This window comes from Lichenostomus cassidix, chromosome 17 (genome assembly GCF_008360975.1).
Source record: "Lichenostomus cassidix isolate B80296 chromosome 17, HeHo_3.0, whole genome shotgun sequence".
NCBI classification, from domain to species: Eukaryota; Metazoa; Chordata; class Aves; order Passeriformes; family Meliphagidae; genus Lichenostomus; species Lichenostomus cassidix.
The window spans coordinates 8,529,239-8,556,171 of NC_139497.1; the positions used below are offsets into that span (position 1 = coordinate 8,529,239).

A 26,933-nucleotide genomic window follows, 5' to 3' on the forward strand; every position below is an offset into this window, starting at 1 on the left:
GTGCAGTGTGAACAGCCCAGGGAGTGGGCATGGCTGGGAATCCACCCTGCAGTGACTTCCTGATCCTAATGAAAACAACTGGTGTGTTGTTCTTTTGGATTTGCTGGGTTTATTTTCCCCCTTCAGAAACAGTTTGCAGAAGCAGGTTGTGAACATGGCTCTGCTGCAGCTTGGTAGGCTTTGGATCAATGTTGTTCCAAGGAATCCTTTCTGTGGAATCCTGGCATGGTTTGGGTTGGAAGGGAACTTAAAATTAATCTGTCACCCCTGCCATGGGCAGGGACACCTTCCACTGTCCCAGGCTGCTCTAAGCCCTGTCCAGCCTGGCCTTGGATACTGCCAGGGATCCAGGGGCAGCCACAGCTTCTCTGGGCACCCTGTGCCAGGGCCTGCCCACCCTCACAGGGCAGGATTTACTCCCAAAATCCCATCTAATGCTGTCCCCTATCAGTTTGAAGTCACTGGACACACTCCCCAGCCAGATCTTTCCATGCTGACTGCACAGAGACTTCTCCACAAGGTCCAAGGCATGGCAAACACCAGAGGATGAGTGGAAGTCAAAGCCAGAGGTGACCTGACTGCTGCCACTTGTGCTGCCCTGACCCAAACCCAAGCCCTCTGCACAACTCCAAGCCTTTGCAAAGTTTATCCTGCCCAAGCATGAAAATCAATGTTTTGCGAAGAGAAGGAGATGGAAATGGATTCCTTCAGAGGGAGCTTGCACCCTCACTGCTGCAGGTAGAGCAGAGCCTGCCCAGCTCTCACCTTGAAGGGGATCTCGAAGGACTCAACGAGGCCCCCGATGATGACCAGCCCCTCGGTGTTCACTCCCAGCCCAAAATAGTTGGACCAGCTCACTCTGTCCACCAGCCGGCAGTCCACGTGCAATTCCAGCCTCTCCAGGGAGATGCCAAGAGCCACCTGGTGCCAGTGCCCATCGCCCAGGGAGGACACTGGGAACCTGAGGGGAAGGGGAGAGGCACAACATGGAACCTTCTGCAGGACCAGGCTTCACCCCTTAGCAGCTCCCAGGATCCATCCTTAGTGCAGACACAGGGAATAATCTTAGAATTGTTCCAAGGAAACACCATCACTTCCATGGATTTGGGGATGTCCACAACCACTTGAGGCATCTGAGAAATGACTGATCTTTGTATCTTGATTTACACCCCAGGGATCTGCACCTTTTTGTTCTTTGCTTTGTTTTCCAGACCCACATCATTTTGGCAGAGTGGATTTGGCAGTGACAACCTCTGCCAGGCCTGAGGGACATCACCTTCCTTTGGTGCCCAAAGCCCACCAGAGTGGGAAATCCTAACCCTCACCTTGGGAATAGAACAGAAAAGGCAGGAAAACAGCACCTGGGCTGGGACTTACTCGTAGTGCCTCCTCCTCGTGGTGACAAAGACCAGGGCGTGGGGGTTGATCCTGATCTGGAAGAGCACGTGGCTGCGGTGGCTGAGGATGGTCACCAGGCTGGTGTCCTCCTTCAGGGAGTACCTGAGCTTCAGCAGCACGCTCAGCTCGTCTGCAAACCTGGCAGGAAGAGGGGACATGTGACACCGTGTGGCACCGTGAACTGAGCTCTTAGGAATAAAAGAAATCAAGTAATGGCAAAAATGAGCCCAGTGAGAATGAAAAATGAAGAGAAATAAGAGCAAACAATCGTTCCAGCTGGGAGGTTCAGAGAGAAGCAGCCAGGCTGAAATGAGCAGTGCCCACACAAGCTCAGCACAGGGTGATGGAGACATGCCAAGGTGTCCTTCTGCACCCAACCGAGAATGATCCAAGAATCCCAGAATGGTTTGGGTTGGGAGAAACCTAAAAGGAAGCAGGGACAGCTTCTACTAGCGCAGGTTGCTCAAAGCCCATCCAACCTGGCCCTGGACACTTCCAGGGACCCAGGAGCAAACTGTTCCAACACATAAAAAATGAAAGAAGCCCCGAGCTCAGAGCAGAGTGGCTGATTTATCTCCATGCCATCATGGCATGGACTCTCCAAGGAACTCCTCAAGCCAACAGGCACACCTGAGATGATTTTTGAGCACCACCACCCCATCCCCACCCCGTGAAGGGAGGTTACCTGTCCCCAAAGGCCTCCCTGGTGGGGATGTTGAGGGTGGCATACTGCCCGATCTCCAGGATCCTGCAGTTGCTGTGGTCGTAGCCAAAGGACACATTGCTGAGGTCCTGGGCATAGTGAGTGACTTTGTCCAGCAGGTTCACCTCATCTGCATTGGGGGAGAGGAGAGAGATGCTCAGTAGGCTGAGAAACCTCCACTGCAGGGCTCTGTGCATTCTCCAGCAAGAGAAAAAACAGAGAAATTGGACAACAGACAAAACCCCCAGGAAGAAGAGAGCAAATCCGAGAAAATAAAAATTCAGATTAAAATTCAGCACACAAATTCAGTAGGCTCAGGGCACAAAAAACATTCAGACAGCTTCACATACAGCCAGGTGAGATTTTGGAAGCAGAATGTGAGTTTTGAGGCCAATATCCCAAAGGCAGGAATGGCCATTCCACTCCCTGCAGAGATTTGGGATGCTCAGGGCTGTAAAGCAGAGCCTGGGACACAAACATCCCAAAACACAAGCCCTGGAGCAGCTGGGTACAGGAATCCTGCTCACCCTGTCCCAAATTTCCTTGCTGATGTTGTGAATAAAGAATTGGACCCAGCAGTGGGAAGAAGGCTGTGTCCCTCAGCATGTCCTGAGCAGAGCATGGGGACAGCTCTCTCTGCCCAAAGCGGGATCCTGCCCTATTCCAAGGTCAGGAATTCCAGTGGGAATGCCCAGAATGGGAAGGATCCTCTCTCAGAATGTGCTGTGAACCCTCAAGATGGTTTGAGCAGGCTGACAGCCCCTGCCTTGGGCTGTTTGGCAGCAAAATCACTTCAGTCCCACGAGGAGTTTTCACTCCCTTGGCAAACACAGAGTTTCCAAGTTCATCCTTTAACTAAAGACTCCTTCAACTGCAGGAATACCTGTGGGAAAATGTGTTTAAAACCTCAAGGTTTCTTGCTCCTCTCCATCAGCAAAAACACTTGCAGACCTCTGGCTCTACCCAGATATCTCAAACCAGGTCCCTCCAGCGTGGCACCAACCCTGCCACCAGCCAGCAGTGGGGACAAGGGACAGACTCAGATCAACACCCTTGCAGGGTCACTCCAGACCCCACAATCCCTTTCCTGGGAGGGTCTGGACAATCCCACTGGATGATTTGGCAGCAGGAATTTTGCCAGCACCATCTGCACGAGCATCTGCCATGGCTTGGGAAGCATCCAGCCCCTGCTTTCCCTGTAATTCCCGCTGTGGATGAGGTGTGAGATTTATTCGAGGGCAGACAAACAGCCCCGGGCATGCTGCGACCTGCCAGGAGATATCCACACCCCAGAGAGGGAAAATAACAAATCAATCGAGCAGAAAGCTGCTTTGATCCACTGCAGACACTCGTGTGGCACTCCTGACATCATCTCCTTGGAAGATCTTGCATGGGAAAGAGCCCTGGGATGGGAAGGAGGGGAGGGAATAGGAAGGTGGCTGTTTGTGGGGAGTTGGGGTTTCATCTAGGATTTCCCCAACTCCCCACAAATTTCCAGGCAGCCCTCAAATCTGCAAAATGAAGATGCAACAGCCTTTGGCAGCAGGAACACCAAAAAACTGGGACCAAGCCAGAGGGGTTGAGCCTCTGGGAGCCCTGAGCAGCCAAAAAATCCCCAAAGGCAGAGCCAGCAGGGTATATCAGCACAGCATGGGAATCAATCCCAGACCAAACACAGCTGACAGAGAGAAAAATATCAGGAATGTTTGTGCTTCTCAGTCCCAAGCCTTTCTGGGAGGTGATTTCCTCCCATCAGTGGGTGTGCCAGGGCCTTCCCAATTCCATCTCCAGGGGCTGCAGTCCCTGCCAGGGTCCAGCTTGGCTGGAGAGCACAGGCAATGAGGATTCAGTGGATCCTGTCAGGGATCATCCTTCCCACAGCTGCTGCAGCTGGAACAGCTCTGGAAATCCCACAGGGAATATTCCCTGGGCAGGGCACGACCTGAGCACTCCCTGATGGCAAAGAACAAAGAGGGAACGGTTTTAAACTAAAAGATCGATTTGCAGATATGTATTTTTACCAGTAAAACACTGGCACAGAGAAGCTCTGGCTGCCCCTGGATCCCTGCAAGTGTCCAAGGCCAGGCTGGGGTGGAATCCCAGCCTGGGACAGTGGAATGTGCCCTGACCAAGGTGGAATGGGATGTTTTTTAAAGTCCCTCCCAGCCCAAACTGTAACAGGATTCCAAGAGCAGATTCCTGCACTATCTGCAGCTCTTTGCCCCACAGTTTTAGGGCAGAAGCTGCTGCACAGTGAGGTTGTTCATGGATTTACACCAAAGCTTCTCCTTTCAGCTCCTCCACAGGATTAACCAAAGGCCACCTCTCCCTCCTGGCACTGCTACATTTGTGATTCTCACAAGAACATCACAGATTTGCTTTCCATCTCCAAGCAGCTTTGTTCTCTCTTTGCCTTGAACTCTGGGAGCAGCCAGGCTGCTTCCCAAGGCCATGGATTACCTGGGAAGAGCTTCCCAGCTGCAGGGGCCGAGTCAGCAGCTCAGAGAGCAGGGTCACAGCCTTCCTGGGAGCACATCAATCCCAGGCAGGGATGCTGAGGCTGCTGAGTGCAGTTGCTGCAGCAGCCAGAGGCAGGAACAGGCCAGACTGTGTGTCTGTTACAGGAATTCTCTGCTTCCTTTACAAAAATCCCCCTTTCTTGGGAATTTTCAGCTTTCCGGCTAAGTTGCTTTATCCCCCCAGGACTCACTCCACAGCCAGGCTTTCCAGCTCCTTCCAGTGGTCAGCAGGGAGCAGCTCTGCTCATAAGGACTTTTTCTAACCCTGCTGAGCATCCCTGCACCCCCAGCACCCTCCTACCTCCATCCTGGACCCCAAAACAGGGCTCACAGCCCAGCTGGGTTTGCCTTGGACTTTCCCTTGTCCATCCCATTCAGCATCCCAAACCAACACCTTCACCATTCAACCTCTGGCCCAATGCCTCCAGAATGGCCATTTCTCTGCTGGAAAGGAGATTCCTGGAGTTCCACAGCAGCTGCCAAATCCAACTTGCTCCTAAAAGCAGTGCAGGAATCTTCCCATGCATGCCAGGGCCAGGGAGACTTGTGAAGGGACAGTGGGGGAGGGAAACTGGGAGGGACAAGGTGCTGCAGGAGCTGGGGGACCCCAGGACAGGACACATTCCAAAGGGGAACAGCCCAGGCAGAGCCTGGGACAGGCAGGGACAGGCAGGAATCAGGTCCAGATCCCTCATGGAGCACAGCAAAGGGAAGCCCAGGCAGAATTAGGGGTGCAAACCAGGCTTGGAGCAGGTAGAGAATCCCCCCAGGAGACAGGACAGGGGGCAAAATCCCAAGGAATTCTAGTAGCAAGTAAATTCCATGCAGAAAGGGCCATCCAGGAGGCACAGCCAGGGACAAAGACTCTCCACCACAGCTTAGGAGAGCTCTGCTTAGCCCAGGGCTGAGCTAAATGGGGATGGTGGGGGTGAGGTGAGGGTTCCAGGTGAGGCTGGTCAGGGTCATTAAGGCCTATCAGTGCTCTCAGCAATCAGATGGGTTTCAATAGTGACTCTCCATCCCATCCCATCCCATCCCATCCCATCCCATCCCATCCCATCCCATCCCATCCCATCCCAAGGTGTCCCCAGCTGCAGACACAGCAAAGTGACCACCCATGCTCTCCTCTGGCTCATTGGGATGTGTGAAACTTACCCTGAGCTTTATGTTCTCCCCAAATGAGGGAAAAATGGTATTAAACAACCCAAAATTGGGGCCTTGCAGAGCTCATCACAGGGTCTGTCAGGCTGAGTCACTTCCCCTGGATGTGGCACTGCTGGAAACCTGAACTAACAGGGCTGGCCAAGCCCTGGGGACAAGGCCAGGGGACAGCCCTGGTGGGGAATGGAGCATATGACCTCATGGGCCTTTCCTCCCCCCAGCTCCTGAGGGCCTGATGGCAATGTCCTGCCAGAGCTCTGCTCAGGATCACTTCAGAGAGGCTTGGACATCACAGCTGGAATTTAATCAGCAAGGCTCCGTGCATTAATGATGGAAAAGCAGGGCTGCATGGGGCTTTGCTGGCACCTCACCCCAGTGACACCATCACAGAGCAGGCCAGCCCTCCCAACAGCCTGCTGCTGCTGCACTCCCCCTGACACCCCACAGCCCCTCTGGAGAGATGGTGGAGCTCATGCCTGACTTCCTCTGGAGCCAGGGCAGCAAAAATGGTGATTCCACCCCGGTTTGGAATTGCCTGATGGCTCTGCACGTTGGATGGACAAGGTCAAGGTCCAAGTTTTCTGCAGGATATCAACCTCTGGCAGCAATTCCTGCTGTTCCTTGCATCCCAGAATTTCTCATAATGCTGACCAAGCCCACAGCAGCCACCCGTGTCACCCCCAGTGCCACACTCATTTCCTCCTGTTCCACTTCCCTCCCCATCCAACCATTCCCTCCTCAGGGCATCTCCAGGAGCCACCCGAGGTGAGCTCTAAGCTGCTCCCAGGGCTGCTTATGCAACAGGATTTCAACCTTTTCTCCTCCCTGCTCCGGAGAGCAGCGATAATTTGGGATTGACCCTGTGGCTGCCCAGTCCGAGGGGACAGAGCCAAGGCAGGAAGAAAAGGAACAAGGACATTTCCCAGGGAGGATGCTGGAGCTATTATGGAAGAGTGAATGCAGCCAGCCACCCACGGAGAGCACAGAAAATTCCAGGGAAGCGAAACCTTCTCGGAAGAAAGAGCTCGGCTGAGCGCATTGTGCAGACAGGAAAAACGGGAGCACAGGTTCTCCTGGAGCTCATTACCCGGAGCTGCAGCTGTGCCCAGCACGGGGGGCTCTGCGGGGTGGCCATGGGGCTTTTGGGGACAAAGCCTGGCCAGGAGGAAGGGCTGCTGGAAGGGAGGATGACCCCGAATGAGGATACACTGCAGGGAAAAGTAGGGCAAGAGGAAGGGAAAGGAGAGCTTTGGGAGAAGGGAAGAGTTTGGGAATTGCTATAGAGTGGTCACAGGAGTGGGGAAGGGGCAGCTCAGCCTTCAGCTTGATCCTCCTCAGGGCCACGAGACAGCATAAAAATCTCATCCCGTTAATTGAGGGGCTTAAAGATTGTTTCCTGACCCCGTGGGGACATGGGAAGGGTTTGGACAGTGGAGCAAATCAATATCCTGGAAGGTGAGAAAGGAGAGTCCCTTCTGAAGGAGGATCAGCAGGGCCAGCTGCTCTGCAGGGTTTGATGGCCTCACTCGGGTTGGGTCTGGGGTTTTTTTAAATAGGAAACCAAAAAAGAAGCCATTTCTAACCTTCCCAAGGTGTGCTGAGAGATCATGGAATCATAACACAGTTTGGGTTGGAAGGGACATTTAAAGGTCATCTCACCCAACCCCACAGAGCTCCTCACCCACCTCCTCCCTGAGCACCCACAGAGTTAACCCCACCCAGAGCTCCTGGTGCTGCTCTGCTGTCACCCCAGCCTTGCCCAGCCCTCACCCCACAGCCCACACTCACACCTTGGTGCATTTTCCATCATCCCCTGGTCTCCACATTCCCTCTCCAGATCCTCCTTCCTCTGCTCTGTGCATTCCTGTCCTGTCCCCTGCTGCACCTCTGACAGCAAATGCTCCTGGGCTGAGCTCAAACCTTCACTTAACTCAAGCCAAACACCTTGGCAAGGATGTTTTATCTACATTCAGGGCTTAAAAGCTTTAGCTTGAGGGTATTTTTACGTGGCTTTCATTTAAATCCCCACAGAACCACTCCTCAACCTGTTCAAGTTGGCCTCGCAGCAATTAAATTAATTACTGAATTACAGGGAATCAGCGTTGGAATTGGTCTACAAGGCCTATCCAGGGGATTCTGTGGGATTCAATGCAAAATAATTAAAAACATCCCAATAAAACTTGTGTGACACTGAGTGGGGACAAGTGCCATAAACATTGGCCCTCGCCGGCGCTCGTAAATAAACTTCTCTTTATTGCTCCATTGTCAGAGCAAATTAACAGCAAATTCTCCAGTCTCTCCCACTCCAGGGGATTGTTTCCAGCAGCAGCTCTCCAAGAGCCTCCCTCTCTGTGGTTTGGTTTTATAGGCTTGGAAGACAAACATAAATAAACACCGAAGCCATGAAGGGATGATCCCACAAAGGGATGGTCCCACAAAGGGATGATCCCACAAAGGGATGATCCCACAAAGGGATGATCCCACAAACCTGCTCTGGGTGGGATGGACACCCCCAGACCGGGCAGATCACGGCACAGCCAGGGTTTGCAGCCCTGACTTTTGTCATTCTCTCATTCTGATCACTGATTCACAGAGTTGTTTAGGTTGGAAAAGACCTCCAGGATCAACAAGTCCAAGATGTGCCAAATCCCAACCTTATCACCAGAGCACTGAGTGCCACCTCCCTTGGACACCTCCAGGGATAGGAGCTCCAAACCTCCCTGGGCAGCCCCTGCCAAGGTTTAACAATGTTTTCCATGAAGAAATTCCTCCTGCTGTCCAACCTGAACCTCCCCTGGCACAGCCTGAGGCTCTGTTCTCTCATCCTGGAGAGCACACGAATGTTGCTGTGCAAACAGCCCCAAAACTCAGCCCCAAAACTCCCAGGAATTCTCTGGATTTCAAAGCCTTCAAGGTCAGGAGCACTAGGAGCTCCCTCCAGCCCAGCCCTGGCTGCAACAGGGGGAGAGGAGAGGAGAGGAGAGGAGAGGAGAGGAGAGGAGAGGAGAGGAGAGGAGAGGAGAGGAGAGGAGAGGAGAGGAGAGGAGAGGAGAGGAGAGGAGAGGAGAGGAGTAGGAATAAGAATAGGAATAGAAGAATAGGAATAGGAATAGGAATAGGAATAGGAATAGGAATAGGAATAGGAATAGGGTGAGTTTTTCCTGCTGTTTGCTCCCAGCTCCCTGCAAGGTGAGGATTTGCTGATCCAAAGCTTCCCAGCCCTCAGCAGGAACTGGACCTCAAGTCCCTCCTGTCCTGGGAAACACTGGAAGATATTCCTGCAAGAGATCCACAGAGCTTTCCTTCTCTTCCTCTGGAGCTTTCCTGATGTTTTGGGGAGCCTTAAACTCCTTCCACAGAGCTCTGTGCTCAAATTCTGCCTGCTCTGCCGCTGCCGTGCAGCCCTGGCAATCCCAGCCCTCTCTCTCCGTGGATCCATGACAAACATGTTTTATCAACCTCCCCGCAGTGGCCCAGGAGCCAAACTGCCCGGGGGCAGGGGAGGGAGCCAGACAGCTCCATTCTCCAGGCTCGATAAGAGCCGATGACTTCACCCGGGCAGAAACCAGGGGATGCACTGGGAAGGTCTGGCTCGGGTCCTGCGGCTGAGGAAACACTGAGTTATCACATCCCGGCAGGAGCAGCGGGAGGAGATGGGCAGAAATCCCACCTGGAATTTCCTGTGCCCTCGGCCGGGTGCCTCCAGCCCCATCACCCACTCTGTACCCAGGGCTGCCAAATTCACACTCAGCTCTGCTTTGACTCGAATTCACGGGTTTAGGGGAGATAAGAGCTCAGAGGAGTGAACGGAGGGGATTTAACAAAAGCAGCACTCCGGAGTTTGTAGTGGGAGATCCAGAAACCCCTCGGGGGGCAGGATGGCAGCTGCTCGCACATTTAAACTTGTATTTGCTGCCAGCCTGCAGAGAAAACCTGGAAAGCATCCCCGGGGAGTCATCAGTGGTCCCAACGGCAAAGGGGACAAAGCTGTGTGCACCAGGGTGCACAGTCAAGGAAAAGAGCTTGGGGGACATGCAGGGGACACATGTGAGGCTGGCAGGGATGTCCTGGTGTGCTGTGCCAGAGGGCACAGAGCCAGTGCCCAGCGTGTCTGGGCTCCTGGGCATGGTGTGCTGCCTGTCCTGCAGGGATGGCACCAGGGACACCTCATGGGGGAAACTCCAGGTCCCTGCTGCTGGCTGGGAAAGGCAGCTCCAGTCTGATCCTCTTGGGAGTGTGAGATTTATCCCGGATTGCCCCCATGGCACCTCTGGCTGAACCCGTCTGGCCTCAGGGACACCCTTCCTTCCCCCTTCCTTCACCTTTCCTTCCCCCTTCCTTCCCCCTTCCTTCCCCCTTCCTTCACCTTTCCTTCTCCCTTCCTTCACCTTTCCTTCTCCCTTCCTTCCCCCTTCCTTCACCTTTCCTTCCCCCTGCCATCCTTCAGCAAGGACAGTTGTCCCTTTCAAGAGTGGCCACATGGTTGATTTTAGCTCAAATGCAGCTATTCGTGCTGCAATCACCACTTTGGGGACAGTGAGATCCCCTGGAGAGCAGCAGCCCCCTGTGCTGAGGGACAGGGACAGACAGAGCCCTTGGGGCAGCAGGACCTGCCTGAGCTGAGCTTTGCACCTCCAAGTGCCTCCTGAGCTCCTGTCCCTGGGGTGTGACCAATTCCCACCCCAAATGAGCACCAGAGAACTTCACCAAAGGGAAAGTTTTGCCTGCAGGAAAGAGAAGCACCCAGGGCTCCAGGAGCTGCTGTTCCGAGGGTCAGATCTGACCTGCCATGAAAATCCTGCACTTGGGTCAGCATCTGGAGGCTTATTTGGCTCCTGGGTGTCATTTTCCCTGTGCAGGAAGGAGAGGAGGAAACACCAGAGCCTCATCCCAGCCCAGCCTGGGGCAGAGCAGGGCAGGAGCAGCAGCCCCGACCTTCCCCTCCTGCTCCCTCCAGCCCAGCTCCCGAGAATCAAAATAAAGAAATAACATAGAAACCAGTGTTTCCCAGCCTAACAAGCTGCCACTTCCCAGCCAAACAAGCGCTCAGATTTTCACCCCAGGCAAAACATGTGCACATTTGTGATTCATTCCACGCCAGCGGCTGCCAGCTTTCTGTACAAACGATGGAATTGTTGTGGTTTCAACCTTGACTCGACTCCCAAATGCTGCTCTGAGCTCCTTTGACAGAGCTCCTCACCTCCCACCTCTCCTCCAGCACCGGGATTTTTGCACTAAAATTATCTTGGGTGCCTGGGAGACTTCAAAATTCCCTTCAAGCTACTCCAAGCCGGGAGCTGCTGAAGATTTCTGCTAAAGATTAACCTAAAGATCTCCTAAAGATTTCACCTAAAGATTTCACCTAATGGTTTCTCCATGTAAACTCCTTTCAGCAGCTCAGGTGGAGCCCACAATGCTGGAACCTCAGAGCTCAGGAGGCTCTGGGCAAATAAACATCAAATGAGGTTTTATTGATGTGCAGAGAAGTTGCCAAACCCCAAAAATGGTGCTGCAGGCAACACTTTGCCAGGTTCTGGGAGGGGCTGAGCCCTTTGGAGCTCCCTGGGTTTGATCCTGGGCTGAGGAGGCTCCAAAATTGGAAATTTGGATGAGGATGAGCATGGATGGGGCTGGAGAAGCTTCCAGCAACTTCCAGTGTGGATGAGATCCCAAGGAGGACACGCTCAGCACGTGGGATTGGACCAACAGGTCCCATTGCTGGGTGTGCACATCTCCATCCCTTTTTTCTCTCCGGGGTTCAAAATCCTCCTTCTCCCCCTGGAAAACTTCCTATCCAAAGCCTGGCTCGTGCCAATTCCTGTATTTTCTGCTCCCAAAGCTGTATCAGAGCGTCCCACCCACCACCAGCTCAAACCAATTTTCCTTTCTCCCCATTTCTTTACTAACCTAGAGAATTTCCCAGAGTTTCTGATGCAGTTGAATCCAGAGAAAAATCTCGGTTTTTCCCCACAAAACTCCAGTTTTTGGGCCTGGATTATTCATCCCAAGTGAAGCTGAGAAGAGCCCAGGTCAGACAGGCTGCCCCATGCCACTGCCTCCACATTGGGGATGGTGTGGATTTTGGGAGAGCCCCAGACAGGCCTGACAAGTCTTGTTGGAACAGCAGGGATGTCTCTGCCTTGCAAAAAAAAAAAAAAAAAAAAAAAATTTAAAAAAAAAAAAAAAAATTAAAAATCTGCTCTTCATTCCTCCCTCTGCCTTTGAGTGGGGGGAAACACATTTGTTAGTGATTCATCACTTCCCTGAACAGCCCAGACTGAGGAAAAGATGGATTTGGGATGTGGGGGAGCTGTCAGGGTTAAAGGGAATTGCTGGGAAGAAATCGTGTGTCAAACAGAAAACTTTCCCAATATTTGAGTGAAAAAAAAAAAAAAAAAGAAAAAGAAAATAGAATAAAAGCAAAATGAGTCATTTTGAATCAGGCCAGCAATGAAAGGTTTCACCTCTGCAGATGAGCTGCCTCTTTCTTGTTTTCTTTTATTCAGTGCAAGTTGAGTTTAATTAACTGAAACTGTTTGAAACTGAAAATTTGGTGTTATTTTTAACCCCCTGAGATGACAGGACATTTCCTTCCTCCCCCAGTAAAAGAATTTTTTTTTTTCCCCCACCAATCCCAGGAAACCCAACAGTTTTAATGGGCTTGAATTTCACTCCCACTTCCTGATTGGAATTTTTCCACCCAATCAGACCCAGTTTCACCAGCCCTGCTCAGACTCCTGAGCCCATTCTCCCTCAATTCCCAGCTCCTTTACCTCAAGCAGCCTACCTGAGGAATATTCCCAAGCACAGAATTCCTCTATATTCCCCTATTTCATACCTTCTGTTCCAGCGCCTCAGAATCCTCTGGATTCTCTCCCAGCTGACAACCTCTGCAGCCAATATTTTGCTGCACCTCCATTCTCCCTCATTTTCAAACCAATATTTTGCTGCACCTCCATTCTCCCTCATTTTCAAACCAGTATTTTGCTGCATCTCCATTCTATCTCATTTTCAAACCACCTGCAGAACAAAAAAACATGGAGCAGCGAGGAAGATCCCTGGAATTCCCACCTTTCTGGACACACAGAGGCTGGAGAACACCAGGAAATCACCTACAACCCACCCTGGAACCTCTGCAGGTTCCCTGAAGTGAGCAATGCATTCCACCACTGCTGGAGAATGATTAGGAAGAAGAGGAAAAGCTAAATCCATGAGTTAACCATCCTGACTGGAAAAGAAGGATTTCCTAAACTAAAGCAATCTATCACATCGTGCTCCAAAAGCACCAGGGATTATTTTTTAAAGCCATTATTTTTTAAGATATATCCAATATCATGGTGGGAGAAATCCTCCCAGTGGAAGGTTTCAAAGTTTCTCTTTCCAAGGCATTACAACACTCCCAGCTTGTGAAAAGCAATCCTGGCCACCTGGCTGTGCATCTCAGTGCCAGGAAGGGAGAGAGACACAACAAATCCCAGCCCAGGGGGGTTTTCCATGGATCCTGGGAGTGATTCCCCAAGGGGCTGGGCTTTGTGAGTCCTTGGCTACCCAAAATGCCACCCTGGGCATCCCTGGAGCTCTGGCAGCCTCAGGCTGTGCCCATTCCCTGGGGAGCCTGGGCAGTGCCCAGCACCCTCTGGGGGAAGAACCTTTCCTGATCTCCAGCCTGACCTGCCCTGGCCCAGCTCCAGCCATTCCCTGGGTTCTGTCTCTGGTCAGGAGGGAGAAGCTCTGCTGGAACCATCAGCACTGCCCCATCTGCCTGGCACTGCCTGGAGGAGCTGCAGGGGAGGTGACACCTCCAGACACCCTCCCTGCATCCCTGTGGGACCAGCAAACTCTGCCCAGGGACAGCCAGGATCAGCGTCCAGCATCCTGGAAAAGCCACAGAGGTGCTGGAAGCTTCTCCAGCCCCATCCATGCTCATCCTCTTTCAGGTTTCCAATTTTGGAGCCTCCTCAGCCCAGATTTGGCCCAGGGAGCTCCAAAGGGCTCAGCCCCTCCCAGAACCTGGCAAAGTGATGCCTGCAGCACCATTTTTGGGGTTTGGCAACTTCTCTGCACATGAATAAAACCCTGTCCAGCACCCACCTTGGATGATCCACCATCCAGCTTGGAAAGGCAGCCCCTGCTCCCTACCCTTGGGCTCCACCCCTTTTCCTGCCAGGAAGCCCAGATGTCCCCAAAACAGCCACGCAGCAAAGGCACAAACACCAAAGCATGTGACAACAGCGACATCGCGGCAAGCGTGGCACCAAGCAGGGAGAGGATGGCAGAACCTGGGATCCCACTGGAGAGGAATCTCCAAAATCCCTCTGCACATCTCACCTGAGAGCTCTTGGGCATGGAGAAGCCCCTGCTGCTGCACAGCTCTGCTCCTCCGGGCTCTCCCAAAAACATCCCTGGAAAGGAGCAACTCTGCAAAGCTCCAGCACTCGCTGACAGCACTGCAGACACCACGGGATGGCTGCTGCTGCTCCACACCTGCATTTCCTGGGGGCACCAAACCTCCCTTTGCTGTCAAACTCCAGCAATTCCTGCAGGATTTATCCAGCCAGCAGCCAGCAGTGCTCCTCCAAACCCACGGGGCTGAGTTTGTTTTGCAGTCATCAGATTCAATGTGCTGGGGATTGCTGCAGCAGCTCTCCTGCTGGGCTGGAGCAGCTTTTCCAGCCTTTCCAGCACACTCCAGTGCTCTGGGAGCAGCAGGAATACATGAAGGAATGACTTTGCTGCTTTTTTTCCTGGTTTGGAAGTGAAGCAAACAAAAAAAGGAATGTGAAAAAGGGGAAGCAGCTTGAAGTGCTGTGCCATTCCCATCAAACCTGCAACAAAAGGAATCCTCCAAGGAATCAGCTCAGCCCTAAATGTTTGATGATATTAATTCACTGTAAAATCTGGAAAACAAGGTTAAATCACCGACCTGCAAAGCCATGGGGTTGTTCTCTCCCTGCTCCCTGGAGCTCCCAGGAGCTCCAAAGGCAAAGGAATTCAGGGTATGGTTTTAAACACATCAATCATCTCCTGATTCCTGCTCAGAGCCAGCAGCTCCTGGGCTGTCTTGGAGATGGCAACTGTTGATGTTAAGGCTTCAAAAAAAAATCCACCTACTCTCCTCCAGGCTTAACCCACTTTTGGGTTTGAGCTGAGAAGGAAAATCTACTCATTTAGCCAAGCAGAGCAGCTTCATGCAGTGGCAATTCCTGTCCCTCACTTCCTGGCAGTCAGCTCTCCTGGATGGACAGGGATGTACAGCAGCAGCAAACACGGAATCATGGAATTGTTTAGGCTGGAAAAACCCTCTAAAGTCATCGAGTCCAACTGTTACCCCAGCACTGCCAAGGCCACCATAACATGTCCCCAAGGGCCACATTTATATGGCTTTTAAGTCTTTCCAGGGATGGGGACACCTCCCTGGGCAGCCCCTGCCAATGTTAACAACACTTTCCATGAAGAAATTGTTCCTGATCACTTTCCATGAAGAAATTCCTCCTGATGTCCAACCTGGGCCTCCCCTGGCCCAGCCTGAGGCTGTTCCCTCTCCTCCTGTCCCTGTTCCCTGGAGCACAGCCTGACCCCCTGGCTGTCCCCTCCTGTCAGCAGCTGTGCAGAGCCACAAGGTCCCCCTGATCCCCTTTGCTCCAGGCTGCTTTATCAGCCTCCTTATCTCGGCTCCTTCCAGCCCTATTCTGTTTCCAATCAGCATCCCCAACTCGCTCCGGCCTGTGGGAATTCCAGTAAAATCCTGGAAGGAATAGAAAAATGAAACAAAAACACATTCAGGGGGATTAAAGCTGGGAAAAGGCGACTGAGTGCTGTGAAAAGGAGCAGGGCTCATGTTCTCACATCTGGCTGGGTGCAGAGGGCCTGGGCAGGCTGAAGGAGCTCCCCACAGCCAGGCTGGGGTGCAGGAATTCCTGCCCTGCTCAGGGAGCTGGGGCTGTGCCCCACCTCAGCTCTGTCCCCACGGCCTGGGTCACAGCCAGGGACATCACAGAGCCCCAAATTGGGAGGAAATGTTAATGAGGATCCAGCAGTTCCTTGGGGATCAGCTGGGTCACCCCTGACAGGCCTGGTGTGCAGGGAGAGCTCCAGGGGTGCCACCTCCTTCAGAGAGGAGAGATAAAAGGATAAATCAATCAATAAAATCACGAGCACAGTGGGCAGAGCAGCAAGGGAGGTGATTCTGCCCCTCTCATGAGACACCATCTATTGTGGGGTTCTCCTCTGGGATCCCTGTGACAAATAGGACAAGGAGCTGTTCTAGAGCAGGTCCAGAGCAGGCCATGGAGATGTTCCAAGGGCTGGAGCTCCTCTGGAGCCAGGCAGGGAGAGCTGGGGTGTTCACCTGGAGAGGAGAAGCTCCAGGGAGACCCCAGAGCTCCTGCCAGTGCCTGAAGGGGCTCCAGGAGAGCTGGAGAGGGACTGGGGACAAGGGATGGAGGGACAGGACACAGGGAATGGCTTCCCACTGCCAGAGGGCAGGGAGAGATGGGAGATTGGGAGTAAATCCTGCCCTGGGAGGGTGGGGAGGCCCTGGCACAGGGTGCCCAGAGAAGCTGTGGCTGCCCCTGAATCCCTGGCAGTGTCCAAGGACAGGCTGGACAGGGCTTGGAGCAGCCTGGGATGGAAGAAAGTGTCCCTGCCATGGCAGGGGTGGAACAAGATGAATTTTAAGTTCCCTTCCAACCCAAGCCATGCCAGCATTCCACAGAAAGGATTCCTTGGAACAACATTGATCCAAAACCTACCAAGCTGCAGCAGAGCCATGTTCACAACCTGCTTCTGCAAACTGTTTCTGAAGGGGGAAAACAAACCCAGCAAATCCAAAAGAACAACACACCAGTTGTTTTCATTAGGATCAGGAAGTCACTGCAGGGTGAATTCCCAGCCATGCCCACTCCCTGGGCTGTTCACACTGCACAGCCAGAAATCCTTCCTGGGGAGGAGAAACCACAAGTGCTGGGGAGGAGATTTCATGCTCTCCAGCATGGACAGGATCCTCTGGCCTGAAAATCCAGTCCCAGTCCAGGATAACCCCCCAGAGCACTGCAGAGTGGGCAAAGGGCTGTTGGCCCTGCTGCCCTGCAGATCTGCTGTTGGGAGCTCTCCCCACTTGCTGGTGCAGACAGACTGAATGCTGCAGCTGCTGGGCTCATTAACAGCCCCAACAACTCTTTAATTAACCTTCCTGAGCCTCAGAACATCAGAGAAAAGCATGGAAACCCTGACTGCTGACAGCTCACAAAAATCTGAATGCAGAAGTTCAGAAGTGATATTTATTTATTCTTTTAAAACTTCTTTTTTATTATTATTTTTCTTTTAACCCAGGAGTTTCTGATCCCATCAAGGAAACCATCCAGCCCCTGTCCATGCTCAGGAGGTTCCCAGTATCCATCCAGCACACCCCAGCCCTGATAAAAGGTTCCATCTCCCCATAATTCTAAGAGCAGCTTGGTCTGGCCAGTGCCTGTCCCAGTCTCTGCTCACTCCTGTCCAGCCCCAAACCTTCTCTCTGGAACAGATTTTGTAAACTGGGCTCTAGCCTCATCTGGGAGGGGATTCTTTAGACTAGGGGGTCATTACTTCATTTATTAAGTTTCTTATTGGGGCATCCTATACAGATATGCTAATTTGCAAAATCCGTAAAAATTGTGTTCACATTATATGGTTGTGTATCTCGGCGTGTTCCCCCTTTAAAAAGGTATGCACCTAGGATCTTATTAAATACCAAAGTAAAACCCTTTTATCCCTTTAACCCTGTCTGCCCATAATTCTAAGACAGCAGAAAGGCAACAAAAGGAGCAGGGATGCTCCCCCCTCTCCTTGGGGGTCCCCTTGAGAGGTGTCCCCATCACCTCACCAAGGCTGCAGAGGGAACAATGCCTTAGGATTTTAGCTTCTCTATTTTTTGTGTATCTGTAATTTTAGTGTATAACTCTGGACTCCACACAGGGAGAAATACCTAAAGCTCCTGTTCTCAGCATTTTTTGACAATTCCTCTAAAGCTTGGAATCCAAGGACACCTTACTGTCTCAGAGCCCAACAGTGAATTGGGGGAGCAAACTTGGACTAATTGACTTCATCACCTGAAGCTGTAATTGGAGGATTAAACCCAGATATGCAAAAAGACAAAACTTATAAAGTAGGAAAGAAAAAGTATAAAGTATGAAAAGCTCATGACCTGCTGTCCATTTTGGGTGTAGCCCCTGGGTGAGCTGTGATTGCCCTAAATGCACCTGAAGACCATCAATAAATGTAACTGCTTTTTATTAACTCTGTCTAGCCTCTGTCTTAGGTCAGCCCATCCAGGCATCAGCTCCACATCCCAAAAGGAGCCTGCAGAGACCCCAGAGCTGGGAGCCCCCAGAGCAGCTCCAGCAGCCCTGGGCAGCACATGCCTGCCAGATGTTGAGCATTTGGGGAGGGAGCTGCGGGGTCAGGGTCACCAGGGATGCCTGACTCGCTTCGGGGAGAAGGGGCCGTGCAGGGGGAGAGGGAGCCGGGAGGAAATACCAGCCTGGGGGAGCCAAAGCCATCCCGGGTGGATTCCCGGTCATGGTTGCACATGTCTGGCTCGGGAGAGGCAGGAAGCTGCTGGGGATTGGGGTCCCTGAGCAGCCCCACCCGCTGGGACAGCCCGGGATGGAGTTTCAGCATCCTCCCTGCATCCCAGCAATGCCTGGCAGAGCTGCAAACGCCACTTGGGGCTCAGCCTGCAGCTCTCAGAGCTCCCTCTGCTCCTTCCCCTCTTCGGGAGGATGGGATGCTGCGCTGGGAGCTGCAATTCCCTCCTTGGGCACAGTCTGGAGCTCCTGGGATGTGTCACTCCTGGCTCCCCGTGCCCATCCCGGCACCAGGTGGCTCCTGGAGGAAGCTGCAGCCTCTGCTGGAACTCCAGGCCCTTCTTCCCAAGGCTCCAGACCAAGTTAAACAAAACCACACTGCACATCCAAACCACTCTGCAATGCCATGATTCTGTGATCTGCTGTCCTACAGAGAACAGGCCAAAGAAGATCTCCGGCTTAACTCCTACTTTGAGACCAACACTTGTGGCTGAGTTTGGAAAAAAACTTCTTTCCCTTCAGGAAAAACATCTCATCTGGATTTAAAGCCTTCCCAAGTGTTGAAAACTCTACCACAACCCAGCCTTGGGCTTGGCCAGCAGCGAATGAAATAATAAAGACATGAAACATGTGGGTTGTTAGAGCTGACGTGGGAGCTACAATTAAAACCAGCAGAGCTGGGGGAGAAAATTACCAACACTTTTACTGCAGAAGGTGTAGGGTTTGTAGGATTCCCCAAAGTCCACTCATTTGCAGAGGAAAACCACGAGTGAAGCATTACAGAATGAATAAACGTGGATTTAAAGCTCTGTGTCCCCTGGGCAGGAGGCTGAACTCGGCTTTAGAAAGAGCCACTGAGGAAGGCTTTGCTCAAAGCCTTTTTAGCAGCTTAAAGGCTTTTCCTAAAAAAGAGGGAACCATCACAGGCCTCTGCACCATCTGTGGTTTGCCAGGAGATGCTTTTGGGAACAGGGTGGGTTTTGCTCCACATGGGTGCATGGAGATCATGGAATCACAGAACATCCTGAGCTGGAGGGACCCACAGGATCACCCAGTCCAGCTCCTGTCCTGCACAGACACCCAACAATGCCACCCTGGGCATCCCTGGCAGCATTGTCCAAACACTCCTGGAGCTCTGGCAGCCTCAGGCTGTGCCCATTCCCTGCCCAGCACCCCCTGGGGGACTTCTAAGACTTCTTTAAATCACCCAAATACTACACACAGAGTGAGAAACCTCTGGGTTTCTTTCTTTGTCCCTTTTATTTGCAGCTCAGTTTAACTCCACACCCCTCAAAGTGTCCCCAGCCAGGACCAGGGTGACCACATGGCACGATGGACACCATGTCCTGTCTCCTCTCATCAATCCCACCCCCAGCTTCCATTTGCCACACTCAAAACTGAAACATTCCCAAAGCTCCAGGAATGGAAAAAAAAAATTAAAAAAAGGAAAGAAGAAGAAGAAAAACCACAGGAGTTGATTAAAAATCTGCTCACACAAAACTCGCTGCCAGAACCTGAGATTCGACTTCAAAACTCCTCTGCATCTCTAACGACCTTTTAATAGCTCTCATTACAGAGCATCTCCCTCAGCCCTGCCAAAACAGAGCCCAGCATTTCCACAGGCAAAGCCCAGCTGCTTCATTGATCCATCCCAGGACTTCAAAAAAGTATTAATAATGCAGTTCTGTCAAATGAAAGGTTCCACTCCTGGGTGCTGACGCCTTCCTTGGATGGCAACTGCTTTAACCTGCCTCTTTAATCAAGCATTTCCCACTCCCAGGGGGAGCTGCCGTGGAAAATGGGGCTTAGAAACAAAGAGGAGCAGAAAAAATCAAAAATAAAATTTATCTCTTCCCCTCTGAACAGAAATTACTTGTCTCATGTACTTCTAATCTTCAGTATAAACACATTTAATTGTTAATAAAGGAATAAAAATCAGAGAATGATGGAATGGTTTGGGTTGGGAGGGAGCTTAAACATCATGTCATTCCACCCCAGCCAGGGCAGGGACACCTTCCACTGTCCCAGGCTGCTCCAAGCCCTGTCCAGCCTGGCCTTGGACACTTCAGGGATCCAGGGGCAGCCACAGCTTCTCTGGGAGTTCCATCCCAGCCCCTCCCCACCCTCACAGGCAGGAATTCCTTCCCAATATCCCATCCATCCCTGCCCTCTGGCAGTGGGAAGCCATTCCCTGTGTCCTGTCCCTTCATCTCTTGTCCCCAGTCCCTCTCCAGCTCCCCTGGATCTCCTTTAGGCACTGGCAGGAGCTCTGAGGTCTCCCTGGAGCTTCTCCTCTCCAGGTGAACACCCCCAGCTCTCCCACAGCCCAAACCCCTCAGGTCTGGCTCCACAAGGTGCTGTGCACATGGAGAACATCCCAATGAATCCTCCTCACCCCTCTGCTCTCCACACCTGGGATTTCTCCCACTCCCTCTTTGGATTTAAGGACCTTCCAGGGACGAATCACATCCCCCTCAGCCCATGCCCTGCACCTCAGCAGCTTCTCCCAGCTCTGGGATCAGCTCCAAGCAAACCCATGGAATCCTGGAGTTCTCTGCTGGAGCTGCAGAGGCACCAACCTGGCACTGCCAGGGCGGCAGGGAGGGAATGCTGCAGTGTGAGACAGAGCAGGCTGGCAGAGTCACAGCCCTTCCTCCAAACATCGTGTCTGGCAGGTTAAAAAGGGAAAAGAGAGGAGCTAATGGAATCAATCCCTGCCTGGCTATGTTCTCCCAGCTCAGATCCCAGCCTGCAGCCCCTGCAGAAGGAGGGGAGGCGTCTGTCTCTCACCATTCCCTGCTGGACAGATGGAAACCACGGGCAGAGAAGCACCACAGTTACCCAGGGCTGTGCAGAGTGGGAAATCAGGGATTACCATCCCTGCTCTGTGCCACAGCCACCCCATCCCACTGCTCCCAGTGCTCCCAGCTCTGGAGGCTGGGGATGTTTCCTTTCCCAGGAATCACCCACCATGGTGCTGCTTATTCCATATTTACATGCTTTTGCTGGAGAGCTCCTCCATCAGGAGGGGAAGAGCTCTCAGCACCTGCCTGGTCCTTGGCTCATCCCTGGCCAGAGATTCCCAGAGATTCCCAGACTCCCAGAATTCTGGCTTATCCCCAGCCAGAGGTTGCCAGAGATCGCTGGAATCCCAGGAAGGTTTGGGTTGGAAGGAACCTTAAGGATCATCCTTAACTGTGTCACCTCTCCAGTGGCACTGAGCATCAAGCAACCAGACCTTTCCCAATCCCAAACCCATTAAATTATCTGGGATACTGCTGAGCTTTTCCCATCCAACCCTCCAGAGCAGCTGCTGTGGAAGATCCCTGGCTCTCCTTCCCGTGGAGCTGCTGAAACCACCCTGGCAAAACCGAGGAAAAAAAGATTTGGGGCTGCTGTGTCCCTCTGTCCTGCCATGTCCTGCCGTGTCCCTCCATCCCTCTGTGTCCTGCCATGTCCTGCCATGTCCTGCCGTGTCCCTCCATCCCTCCGTGTCCCCCTGTCCTGCCATGTCCCCCATCCCCTCACCCATCCCACACCACAGCCACGTGCCGAGCCCCCGTTGTCCCCAGCAGCCCCGGGATCAGCGCGATGTGACCTGAGGTGGCCTTTCACCCCGCAGGAATCACACTGCCGGCAGCGCCGGCAATTAGCGCGGCACTAATTGCCATCATTGCGGCGCAGAAACGGCCGGTCAGGCTTGAGGTGCGCTAAACAGAAGGTGATTTTTTTTGTCACTTTGTTGCTCTCTGGAGTTCCTGGAGTGGCAGAGGCACGGGAGGAGGGTGCTTAAGTCGCGCAGAGGGTTTTTCCTTAATTGCTGACCCCGAGAGAGCAGAGCTTCTCAGCCCAGTGCTCCCGGCGGGTGAATGAAGGCTCTGCACAAAGCAGGAACAGCGGGACAAGGAATCCCTGTGCCACCAGCCGGCTCTCAGGAAGCTGCTCCCTGTGCCAATGTCCCCAAGTGCCCCCGGCAAAGCGCAGCCCGCGGGGTCCCCCGAGTGCTGCACCCACCGAGCCAGGGATGCTCAGCCACCCAGTGGTCACTGTGGGGTGGAAGGAAGGGGATAGAGCCAGCCTTGGCAGCTGGGGTTGGTTAAAACAAGGGGAAAAGCACTAAAAACCCTATTAGTCATGTCATGGGGTGGTGGGTTGGGTGAGCAGCGGCTTTTTAGGGGAAGGAAATGAGGTTTCTGTGCTCAGCTCTGACCCCCAACACTGCAGGGCTGGCAGGGAGGGGCAGGGAGAGCTCCTTCCCCCACCTCTCTGGGAAAGCTGCAATACCAGCACAGCCCTTTCCAGATCCCAGAGCTTCCCCATGGAGGAGGGATCCTTGTGGGTGCTTTTCAACTCAGCATTTTCTGTGATTCCATGATTCTGTGACTGTTATTCTGTGACTCTTCTGTGATTCTGTGATTCCATGATTCTGTGACTCTGTGATTCTGAGACTCTATGGCTCTGTGATTCTTTGATTCTGTGATTCTATGATTCTATGGCTCTGTGATTCTGTGACTCTGTGATTTTGTGATTCTGTGATTCTCTGATTCTGTGGCTCTGTCACTCTGTGACTCTGTGATTCCATGATTCTGTGACTCTGTGATTTTGGGATTCCATGACTCTGTGATTCTGAGTCTGTGATTCAATGATTCTCTGACTCTGTAATTCCATGATTCTCTGATTCCCTGATTCTCTGATTTTGTGATTCTCTGACTCTGTAATTCCATGATTCTGTGATTCCCTGATTCTCTGACTCTGTAATTCCATGATCCTGTGATTCCCTGATTCTGTGACTCTGTGCCCTTTCCTCACTCCCTGCAGAGCTGAGCCCTGAACCTGCACCCATCAGGGCCCCAAGCACCAAGCCCAAACCCCAAGAATCATTGCTATCCCCCAGCTTTCCTTCCCAGACAAGCCCCAAACACCCCAATCCCCTGAGGAGCGACTGATCCCACAATCTGCAGTATCCAGGGAATTGGCCCCACCTCAGAGCTCTAAACCATTCCCAGGGCAGCACAGCCAGAATTCCTGGCCCACACAGGCCATGCCAGCCCCTCGCTGGCTGTGGGAGCCAAGAGCAATGTAATGCACACATAAATCCATAAATATACATATATATAGCACACCCTGCACATGCACAAAGAGCTCCAGCTCCCTCAGCCAGGGAGGCAGCGACGTTACGTCAGCCAGGACCTCAACCAGGAGCAGATGGCGGCTCCTCCTGCAAGAAATTAGGAGCTTTTTGGGATCCTGCCCAGAGGAAGGAGGTGTGGGCAGCCCCTCTGCACTGCTTCTCACACTAACTCAGTGTCTGCCCCCAGAATCTCCCACCTAAACCCAGCCTGGCTCTGCTGGGCTTGCCAGCAGTGGTGCAGGGTGCTGGCAGTGTTTGGACAAGGCACAAGGTGGGACACTCAGCCCAGGCTGCTCATTTTCCCATGGGAATGATGTTTGTATCCCCCAGCTCAGCTCCTGGTGAGCTGATCTGATCCCTAGCCTGCTGATGATCCATTACACCTCTCCTCTGGAAAATCTTCCCCTAAGGAACAGCACTTACCCACCCTTGAAAGCTTTCCCCAGCACCCCCGGGTTGAAATGGAATTATATGGGACAATTCCCACCACCTAAGATGCAAAAAATAGAGGGGAAAGCAGCTCTGGAATCCTTCTGTGCTCTAAGGCCTGGATCCAGAGGGAAAGAGAGGCTCTAGGAAATGAGGCTTGTGGAAAAGCTGAAGGTTTTCAACTTGGTCTGATCTGGAGGGATCTCCTGGGGATGCTGCCAAACATCAGATCTGCACTGCAGCTCCCAGAAAAGCCAACATATTCTGAAGGCAGAGATCCTGGGAATAGCTGGGAAGCTTGGGCTGGAAGTTTTCAAGTAATTCAGCATGAGACAGACTTAAAACAGAGAGACTTTTCCATCCAAACAGCTCCAGCTGGGTAAAGTTAAACAGCACAGCAAAAGGCACCATCCCAGCAGCTGGATCTGGGATGTGCACCCATCCCTCAGTGTCCCTGCATCCCAGTGTCACATCCCTGAGGGCTTTGCCATCAGTGTTGTGTCTCCTGTCACCTTGGAGAGGTGGCATTTAGGGAGGACAGCATGAAAATGTCCCCAGTGTGCCACATCCCAAATGCAGGGTGAGGTCCTGGGGCAGCACCTTCTCCTCCAGAATTGTCCAAGGAATTTGGGGCCAATTCCAGGCTGGGGTTGCCAGAGCAGCCAACAAAAGCTCAGTGCCAGGGGTACAGCCAGGGGTGTGCCAGGGGGTACAGCCAGGGGTGTGCCAGGGGGTACAGCCACACAGCCCCAAAGGATGGAGTGCAGGTGGTTGTGCCTTAGTCTGAGGGAAAGCAGGAACTCACCTCCTCCCTATCCCTAGAGAAAAGCACCTGAGGGTTTTAGGGTGGAAAAGGCTCTTTCACCCAGCAGAAAGCAGCTGGGAATTGACTCTCAGCAAAGCCAGAGCTCAGATAAAGGAATCCTTCAAATGCTCCTGGACCACAAACCCAGGCAGGCTCTGACCTCCTCCCTCTGGAGCACAAAGAGGAGCCCATGAATAAAAGCTGGACTGTAAAAATATCCTGGTGGGCACTTTTGGGGTTCCCATAATTCCTGAGAGCCCTCAAGGTTTGGGTTTTCACTCTCTGCCCTCGCAGGGGCACAGCCTCAGGGAAAGGCTCCCAGCTGCTCTCTGCTGGGGGCACAGCCAGTGACCCCTGTGTTTATGCCACTTTAAACACACAATTTAGGGTCTTGTCAAGGGGAAAAAAATTAGTAATGCCATATAATTGCCTAATTAAGGGTGTCGTGACCCTCCAGAGAATGGAGAGTCAAATGGAAAGGACAGAAAGAGTCCAAATCTGGGATATCTGGATTTTTAAGAAATTGGACTTGGAATTAGTTACCAGCATCAGGACCTGACACAAATGTGATTTTATATATTTATATTTATATTTATATTTATATTTATATTTATATTTATATTTTTGTATATTTTTATATATATAATAGAAAACATTGTACATGGACAGCCCTGATACATCACAATTTATGATTATCCACATTTTCATCAGGTTCATTATTTCATTTACCAAGTCCATGTGCACTTTCCCAAAAGATGCCACATTTGAGGACCTTGCACAATGCTGGATCTGACATCTCAGAGTCCCAGACCTCCAGCAGGATAATTCCCTAGAAAACGATTTTCCTCCAAACCCTCAAGCAAGAAATGCCACCTGCAGGAGCCAAGCTGTGCATTTGCAGATGCATCCCCTAATTAAGCAGATTTTAATTGGATGACTCCAGCTTTAATTAATGGCAAATTGTTCGTGTGCTTTCCTTTTTTGGATCACATTCCCCGACAGGATTTTCGGGGTTGATTTGGGGGAATTTCATGTTTTGCAGAGTGGGGTTGCAATTATTATTTACTGCACTTCATGAGGGAAAAACAGCTCCCAGGAGCTCCAAGGAGTTTCCACTTTCTCCTCCTCCTTCACCAGAGCATCCCCTGAGTGCTGGGATGAGCTCAGCAAAGCCCTGCAGACCCCCAGGTTGTGCCCACTGGGCACTGAGGGCATGAAGGGGCAGCTGGGGCTCATCCCACCCCACAGCATCCCAAATATAAAAATCCCTGCCAGTGGCACCCTCCATCCTGGACCCACAGTGCTGCAGGATCCTCTCTTGGGAATTGCTGCAGCTCCCAGTGTGAACAGAACCAGAGGAGATCACAAAGATGCTCCAAGGGCTGGAGCAACTCTGCTCTGCAGCTGGGGGTGTTCATCTGGAGAGGAGAAGCTCCAGGGAGACCTCAGAGCTCCTTGCAGTGCCTAAAGGAGCTGCAGGAGAGCTGGAGAGGGACTTGGGACAAGGGAGGGAGGGACAGAACACAGGGAATGGCTTCAGTCTGACAGAGGGTAGCAATAGATGGGATATTGGGAAGGAATTGTTCCCTGTGAGGGTGTGAGGCCCTGGCACAGGGTGCCCAGAGAAGCTGTGGCTGCCCCTGGGTCCCTGGCAGTGTCCAAGGCCAGGCTGGACAGGGCTTGGAGCAGCCTGGGACAGTGGAAGGTGTCCCTGCCCATGGTATGGGTGGCACTGGATGAGCTTTAAGGTCCCTTCCAACCCAAACCATTTTACGTTTCTATGAAACCACAAAAACTAGGTGCAAGTTCAGTAATTGCTCCCTTAAAAATCAACCCCTGCAGCATTCCCAAGGCAGCTTGGTGCTCCAGGGATTGGATTGGAGCTCATGGGATGGATTTGATTCAGTGCAGGCACTGTTTGCTAAGGGATCTGAGTGTTCTCCAGTGGCAGCAGCAGTCACAAGGGACAGGACACCAGGAGCTGCTTCCTACCAACCCACAGACCCAGGAACAACATATCACCCTGTCCTGGCTGAGCTGGAGGGAGGAAAAAATACAGAAATCCTTATTTCCTAATGGTCCAGCCAAGAAATGCATCCCAATTTCCTTCCAACCCTAAGGTGCCACAACTGCCATGTGCTGTGCCTTCTTCTCTGCCACTTCCCAGAGCAAAGGGGACACAGAACCTCAGCCAGGTCTCAGCAGCTCTGAACACCAAGTC

General features: G+C 52.4%; 1 protein-coding gene across 3 annotated transcripts in view; it reads right to left on the minus strand.

Annotated features, from left to right (window-relative positions):
* LOC146429987 (uncharacterized) overlaps positions 1–26,933 on the minus strand; it is a 69,048-nt gene that overhangs the window by 40,936 nt on the left and 1,179 nt on the right. Inside the window, exons 1-4 of one of the 3 annotated variants that reach the window (XM_085076370.1) lie at positions 5,021–5,212; positions 2,084–2,231; positions 1,378–1,536; positions 766–961 (exon numbers count right to left, since the gene is read on the minus strand). In XM_085076370.1, the coding sequence (XP_084932496.1) occupies positions 766–961; positions 1,378–1,536; positions 2,084–2,231; positions 5,021–5,147 (630 nt within the window). In that variant the 5' untranslated portion in view covers positions 5,148–5,212. Of the gene's footprint in view, positions 1–765; positions 962–1,377; positions 1,537–2,083; positions 2,232–5,020; positions 5,213–26,933 lie in introns of those variants that run through there. The other 2 variants (XM_085076371.1, XM_085076368.1) reach the window with 2 other exon arrangements.